The 8,420-nt window shown below is 47.8% G+C and overlaps 1 protein-coding gene across 1 annotated transcript in view; it reads right to left on the reverse strand.

The window, feature by feature from the left end:
* The window catches only part of TMEM82 (transmembrane protein 82), a 124,889-nt gene extending 116,741 nt beyond the window's left edge, over window positions 1-8,148 (reverse strand). The window contains exon 1 of the mRNA XM_086921696.1: window positions 7,825-8,148. Within this exon, the coding sequence (XP_086777822.1) occupies window positions 7,825-7,906 (82 nt within the window). The 5' untranslated portion in view covers window positions 7,907-8,148. The remainder of the gene's footprint in view (window positions 1-7,824) is intronic.
* Window positions 8,149-8,420: the final 272 nt, after the last annotated feature.

Raw genomic sequence — 8,420 nt, forward strand, 5'->3', positions numbered from 1 at the left:
CTGATTTGTACTTTTCTGAAGTGTGTGTCTCTACATTATGGCCCTGTGAATCGTGCATTTCTCAATGGCGCACTCCACGCCTACTTTACTGGTCATATATTTGTGAATTGGTCTCCTTTGAACAGAGCCTATCTGGATCCTGATTAACCCTGGGTGTAGGACTACCCTACACCTGTCTTTGTGTGATCCTCTCAGGGCATCCTTAAAATACAGGATGTTTTTTTATCAAGGTCACGTACTATCCTTTCAGGACTGCAGGTGGAATATTACCTTGTATCCCTACAATGGTGGAGGTACTTGTACCTAACTCACTGTTTGAAGAGTCCTTTAGGAAAAACCATCCTGAAAGCTGCAATCCTCACCAAGTCACAAGTTCTTTGGAAATTCGGGGCCGTGTTTCAGGACTCTGTGGATTGCTGCTCTTCATTCTGATCAGTTTTAGAAAGCGTTATAAGACAGGGGGAACACTTTCCTGAAGATATATCTCATAGAGACATCGGCTGTACTGCTGACATGATAAAGTCAAGATCTCAATGAGGATATACTGTATTTCTGTTTTTAAGATTCTATAGGGCTGTCCTTGGATGCCTACATGTCTGCAATCAGCTGGCTTCACAAGAGATGCACTAAGCTGAAGATGTCATCTGCTTAGTGTGACCTGCTGCACATCCTGCCGTCTTGTCCCACACAGGATACGGACCGGTGGAGTTCGGGTTAGAACAGAGGAGACAAATGGTTATGTTTTTCGGAGGACTGCATCGTTGGACATTCTCTATGAAGTGTTTGGTACCAAGGATGTCACAAGCCACCAGAGAAAATAGATTGTGACTTAACAGTAAATTTCAAAGATTTGCATTTTGGAGATGGTGGAAATGGTAAGCTCTCAAGGGACTGCACGACTGAATATCGACCTCCAGAATATTGTGGTACAAGAATATCGAGGACAAACTATCAAGGGACAAAATATTGAAAGGTACGTGCATATAAGGAAGCATAGACTTACTATTTCTAACTTCACATCTACGTACCTTGAAGACATATGTACCTACTAGGTGCATATATGTGTAGCTATGTATAGAGCATCTAGACTCACTTACCTGTTGACATATTTTTTTTATGTTTGGTCCTCTATATTGTTTCCCACTGATTTTCTTGGGTTGATATTCAGGATGCACACCTTCCAAAGCATTGAAACTGGATGACGGAGATGACAAAGGGCTGCTACAAAAAATAGTTTCATAGGTTCTAAAACCAGTCGGATGCCATGATTGGATGCGAGCTCGCTTCTTCCTAGAGAGCGGAAGGGCGTATTGATGCTGTGACACTGCAGTTGCATCGGATCCCCGAGTGATATCCAACATTGCATTACCATTGGTAATGCGGCTTCTTCTTTAGCACTGAGGTTTGGTTACCATTCCTCATGATTTTTGTCCTCTTCCCAACTCCACCTAACACTCATAGCACGATTGTGTCTCGAGTTCTCCCGCATTGCTGGGCGGTATCTTGTTTTGGTTATTCCATGGAGAACTTGTGATAGTGATGAACCATTACAAAATTCGAGCCAACAAAAATACAATGAAAGAGGCAGATGTCACAATTTGCTGGTAGGCTGCGGGCGGGAACTTTAATCTGTCACTCGGTTCCCTTGATCACACTCCCCTAGAAACTCATAGGCACAGCACAGTTTAACCGAGGTGGACACTAAATGAGATTTCAGTCTAAGCTTTTCGATGTATTGAGTTCATCCCTGTATGCTAGTGTCACCTCCATGTTTGTCAAGTACATTCTTCTGTTTACCTTTGAGCACTACTATGTACAGCGCTCACTTCCACATGTTAACAACTGTTCGTGTACGCATATATTTCACAAATAAAGCACTCCGATACGTCTGGTTCACGCTATACAACACCACAAATAATTCAACAGGGTGAATGCTTAAATGCACTTTCATCAATGTAACTTTTTCCCCCCACAAATAGACGGTTCCTGTACAGGATTAAATCATGAGTGTACTTAGACCTCCTCTTCATGAGAGTCACCTGGCACAGGGCAGATATCAACCAGTAGTACATGAAGCTGCTGCAGAAAAAAGGTTGAAGGGAATGCCGTAACCCACAAGAACCATGCACGTCGTCCCACCTTGTGTGGCACCAGAGTGTGAAACCTTATTGGTCAGGTCCAACCAAACCCCCATAGAACTTTATCACGTTGGCTCATTTGGAAATCCCCCACATCTCACTGTGCAACTTTTGTGGGAGCTTTCACTGCTTGTTCCCACAAAAGTGGATCTGGAAGACCTACTCTACTCTGAAGGCCTGTGACCGAATTACGGCAGGGCGGACGGCGTCTGATTGCGACAGTCCTGACGAAGACCGGGGTGACCTCTTTAGGCACAATTCAAGTGGTCGAAACATGTTGACTCCAGCAGTGGTAGGAGGGAAGTCTTGAGGAACCTTGTTTTCTCAATAAGACATTTCCCACCCTTTTTCTTATTTTTAATCCTGGTAGGGGTACCTAACTGTGTCTAATAAAGTAATCATTTCTATTGGCACCCCTAATCAGTTTTAATCACATCCTTACTGCACTTTCTTGTCGCGCACTATCAGTTACGCCACAGGGTGTTCACTACACGTTCTGCGTCTCATATGTGTTACTCGTTGTACGTATTGATATATTTGGTCGTACGTCTTGTAGTGTAGAATTCATTATTCCCCCCCCCCCCCCCCCTAATGCTCTGTCCTGGATGTGGTTACACCAGGACGTTTGTATCAGGCCCTATGGTGAAGCATGTCACATACCTTGGTATGTGAGTGAGGGCAGTTTTTCCAAATTGGGAAATTTTCCTTTGTTGTGTCTCCTTTGTGTACTCTACATACCCCTTTTGTGGGAACATTGGATTGTATTTGGGGCCTGGGGTAGTGGAGTTTAAACAAGAATGGCCCTCTCCCCTCATTTGTGTTGATGAGCTTTCACTGCTTACCTCCTCAACCTTCTCATCCCCAATATATGCATTATTGGGAATGGTATTATCTGGAGCTCTATTGCCTAATGTCCAATGGACGCATTAAGCGTATGTGCTCGCTTCTTGCACCCACAGGGCAGTGGCCCAATGTAACTGAGGGAATCAATTGCCTTTGGGCCTGCGCCATATTATAGACACTGGTGCGGAGGCAGAGAGGCTGTCAGGAAGCGCACTGGCTGTGCCACAAACAGGTGGCGCAGTTGGTAAGACCCCTGAGAATGCCTCATCGGAGGGGTCCATGTGGGGACCCAGGATCCTGTCCTCATCCCCCTTAAATGTGATGAAAAGGAGGTGGGTGGCTTCAAAGAGCTGGTCCGCCTTTCAGTAATGCACTTCACACCTGCACGGAGAACCGCGCATCGACTGGAATAAGACGCACTGCCCCACTGTGCCCAGCGCGCCCATATAAAGGCACTGCCTGGGACAGCAGGCACTTGCATGATACGCAGGATAGTTGGGAAATAAATGCGCTGAAAAATACTATTACCTCTTGACGTCTCTGTCCTACCTTGCCTGGTTTTACCTTCCAAATCTATGTTTCAGAAGTTGGAATGTGGATCAACTTGCAATTTAATTGTATGCAATGTAAAACACACATGTAATTCCATTATTCTTTCCAGCCTCTTTACATGCACAGATTCTGCCACGTAGTTTCTAGGGTAGGGGATAAGGGCACCAAGAGACCAATCGTTATGTGCTCCCAGCCCGGACCGAGCCAGTGAACCTTCTCTTGCAGCCTGCAGCCACTGCCCCCTAGCAACAGATCTCCAGCACTTCGCGGAGCAATAGACAATTGGCAGGAGTAACCATCTTGCCAACCTATTTTTAGTTCCTCTGCCACTAAATATACGCCCTGTAAAATAGTCAGATCACAACACCTCTCGCCCTCAATGAAACAAATCCCTCACCAACTCTGAGGAAATCTGACCCTCACAGCGCCTGATAATAAGCATGTTTCTGGCACAGAACCAAGTGTTGCCAGAGTGGAGGCATGAGTCACCTTGGCCATTGATTCTCTCATATCCCTCAGACGTGGCTCTGATAAGCGGTTCAACAAAGAACTGTCTTCCATGGAACGAGAAACAGGGTTTGGGAAAGGCGTAGGTGCAAGAAAACTAACCAGGCAAGGTACATTAGCTCCAACCCACCAGCCTTCACTAAGAAAACAAAAAGGGGCTTCTGGCCACCCCACATTCCGGAAGCCAATTTATCTAAGTAACTTTTCATGATCAGGAATCCCTCGAGCACCTGTCCAAGCTCCACAGCTGTCGTCAACTCTGGGGCAAGGAGTTTCGAGTTTCGAATCCCCAGATAAAATGTAATTTTGCCAATTGGGCGTTCACTGTTCTATAGCGTTCACTGTGCCATTTTCCTCCTCGGTACTCTGTACACCTGGAAAACATTTTTTTTTAAAGGGTATTTGCATTTGGCTACTTTATGACCTTCAGCCAGATGTAGGAACCACTCTGTTCTCCATGCAGTACAGACGGCTGCCAGGTCTATTCGCCTATAGACGCCAACTCAGGGCCGGTCCTAGCCATGGGCGGTATGGGCAGCTGCCCAGGGCCTCGTGCTCAGGGGGGCCCCGCCGCCGGCCCGCAGTTGCGGGAATGATAAATAATCATGGGGAAAAGCGCTGCGCAGTACGCACAGCACTCTTGTCGCGCTCGTGCAGGGGCCGGGCTGCAGGCAGTAACTAAGGCAGGGAAAGAGGGGGGAACTGAACACTGTCTGCGCATGCACGCAAACCTGACCGTGACACCTGCACGCACCCCACCACCTAGCTTGGTGGTGGTGGTGCCTTAGTGTGGTGGTGACGTGACGCCGGCCTTGCCATGATGCGGGTGACAGTGGGTCCCAGAGCCGTCAATCTGGTAGCGCGCGAAAGTGCTACCAATAACGGCCCTGGACATGATTTTATGGCCAGCCCCCGCTCAGTGTGACGCACTCAGCATGCGCACACGCGCCATACGTGAGGCAGCAGTCAGTCACTACCGTCTCGGATCGGGCCGCGTGGGCAGGCCTGCTGCAGGAGAGTCGGTCGTCGCGTTGTTGAGTTCTCTACTTTAAGGTAAGAGACATGCGTCACCTGCTTGCTTAATTCGTATATCTTATACATGTGTGTATAAATGTAATCTTCACTGGCACTGCTGATGTGTGTATACATCTCAATTCAAGTCTCCGATTATGCCTCATGGTATCTAAGCATTACACTGCCCCAAATGTCTCAATGTTCTAGTGTCCGTGTTAGTATAGTTTCCAATGTTTCTGTTTTTTCCGTTTCAGTGTTCGTTAGTCCCTGTATCGTCCTTGCCCAGGGCCCCATGGACCTGTGTCAATTTCATTGTCTCTGTGCCTGTGTTTCCCCAGTCTTTTTGTGATCTCCACGCCCCTAGTGTTAGTGTTTCTCTGCACAAATGTTACGTATGTACAGTTTAGAGATATCCTTTGCTTTATGCAGATGCTGTCACTCACCCAGTGTTGGTGACCTGGTCAGGGTGTCATTGACTGTGTCCGGTGTCAGCATCTCAGCTTCCTTTCCTTGAGATCATTTCCAGATCCAAAGCTGTAGCCTCTCTCTTCTCAAGCGAGCACTGAAAATACACTTCGTTCTTACACTCGTTTAAATAATGTGCTGCAAATCTACTTTTTCAGCACACTTCAGATCCTTTTCGAAGAGGTTTCTGTGCCTAATGACCTCTTTGGGGAAAGAAAAATAAATCGTGAATCCTAAACTTTGCTTTTTCAGGAGCTTGTCTGTAAGTGCAGTGCACAAAACAGAGGATTTTTTTTAGATTCTCTTACTATTTTTCAGTACTTTAAAATCACAACTCTCCCGAAAGCTACTGTGAAATAAACCAAAAAGACTTTATAAACTAACACAGGGATTTATTGGCATCTATGGTGACAATCAATGGACCAATAGAACAAAGTATGAAAAAACAACTCTTTCTATCTCTCTATTTTTAAGTAAAACCTCTCAGGTGCAGAGTGTGCTGTGCTAAGTAGACACTGTGGGATTCAGCAGCCCAGCTGTTCTGTGAATATCCTTTGTAAATCAGACTATATAGGCTGGTTTTGTTTTGGCAAATGAAATATCACTGTCAGCTCCTAAGTGGCCTAATCGATGCTGCAACGTGTATGGCCTAAATCTGACTGTTGCCCAGGATGGTTGGTTGTCTCATGTCCTAAACCCCAGAAGTATGTAGAGTAGGTCATGATGTATAGAGTAGCATGATATACCAACTGGGTGTTTCGAATGGTGTATCCTTTGCAGATGAAGTAGAGTAAAAGTTGACTGTGGAACATGATGAGTGCTGAGCAGGTGTCTCAAGGCCACTAATGTCATAAATACACCTCCTTGCTTGTAGCTTTAGGTGCGTGAGGAAAAAGATGACAGTGTGTGCCACGTGATGCTTGAGTATGTTGGTGATTTGCCGTACATTCTCACCAATTAATTTGCGAAGTCACTTTCTGTGATGTCACTTAGAGGGGCCTCATATCTTCCCTTTCGCCCAGGGCCTCAGAAGGCCTAGGACCGGCACTGCGCCAACTGGTCCAAACATTTATGGCGCCTTTCAGCCAGTCTTGTGTTTTGCTGCTTAGGGAAACAAGCATGGGCGGCCAGGCAGTTTCACTGAACAAGTACGGTATTGTATAGCATTTCTAAAGCGCTTCATATGGCTTAAGAAGCGCTTTAGACGATAGATAGCACATTACACCATGTGGTAGTGGTTGGTTAGAAGCATGTTTGTTTGCAATGTGGCCTATGGGGGACGTGTTTCGGTGTGTGAGTGAGCGGAGTGGCGTACTGGCAAAGCTACTGACACACATAGGTACGTGGGTAGTTGAGTGTGGGATTGAACACATGAGTTTATAATAAATTCTCGTGTCTGGTTGAAAGGGTGTGGGTTATGAGTGTAGTCTATGTGGGGAATGTTTTGGTGGTGGCACAGACATCTCTCGTTACTGCCATCCTGTAGTTCATTCTTGGAGTGAATGGAGATATATGAAAGACAGGTGCATCAGGCCTGGGTTTACAATCAGCAGTATGCTCAGTGCTGTAGGCTGAAATACAACAACTGACTGAAGGTCACCCTTCTAGCATCGAGCCACTGTGGCCAAACAGCACGCCTTAGTGTGTGTGTGTGTGTGTGCGCGCGCTGCACCTCAGACAGGAGCCATGTCGACCCTGGATAACCCGTGCCCCAGGGGAAGTCATGCCTTCTGCTCCTGGACACAATGCACATTCTGCTCGCAGGACTATACATTCCGGAGGACAGTCAGGGGAATAACGCGGGTCCCGGCAGCACAGAGAGACCGCCAGCCCTTCAGGCCCTTCCAGTCATTCAGCCCATTGCCAAGCAGTGAATATCTGTGAGCCATGAGAGACTGATGGGCCCTCATTGCTTTCTTCAAGGTGGTGGTGGGGGTGGGGATGGGTCATTGTCCTATGCAACTATGGACAGCTAGGACTAAGCTGTCCACTGACTGCTTGTGAAGCGAAATAATTACATCCAATCCATGTTTTGCTGCAACCAGAACAATCGAGCATGCTGGGATTTGTAGGCCAAAACAGCTCAGCGTCAGTCAGTGCTATTGGCTGCCGGCCCGATTCATGGCATTGGGCTGCCTGACAGCTCTACCTGCGCTCAACAGGGTGGCCAGGGTGTGTTTTATGTTCAACGATTAAAGAAGTCCTACCTGAGGTAGGCTACCTCCTCTGTAACCTCAAAGCACCGCCATCTCCGCGCCCCTCTCACCTGCACCTACCCTAGAAAACAGCAGGGCTCGCGCCTCACCTTGCAGGAAGGAGTCCAGGGGGCTGCAGCTCCAGATGTCCCAGGGAAGGCTGGGCAGGAAAGACTTCAGGTAGGACAGCATGGTGAGCGGGGGCACTGACTGTAATCAGTGACAGAGGAAGCAACTCTCGGGGCAGAGGAGCCGAGCCCGGTGCCCCGCGGGGTAGGTGCGCTCTGCTCCCGGCTGTGCTCTGCGCCTGGCCGGGCGGGGGAGAGGAGAGCGCGCCCCGTGTCTGAGCTGTAGACGGGGATCTCTGTGTTCCGCTGGTATCGGCTGCTCGTCTCCTCCAGGGACACGCTGTTTACAAAAGCCCAGTGACAGAGAAGGTTCAAAGGTCAGTCTGGATACAAGCGACGTGCGCTGACAACGGCGGACGGAGGAGGGGTAGTGGAAGGAGTGAAGGACTATGGACTCCGAAGGTTTCCAAAAAGGAGAGCTGGGGAGGGTCAGAAAAGACCTCTAGACTGTTAGGTAGGAGTGATGATTGAGTCAATCTGGCTCACATTACTAGTCTCACACGGAGTTAGGTCATGGCCCGAAAAAGGAGTGAAGGGGTGAGCTAGAAGCCAGGCACTCCTAACCTTCATTTTACAGA

This window comes from Lissotriton vulgaris, chromosome 5 (genome assembly GCF_964263255.1).
Source record: "Lissotriton vulgaris chromosome 5, aLisVul1.2, whole genome shotgun sequence".
Lineage (NCBI taxonomy): Eukaryota > Metazoa > Chordata > Amphibia > Caudata > Salamandridae > Lissotriton > Lissotriton vulgaris.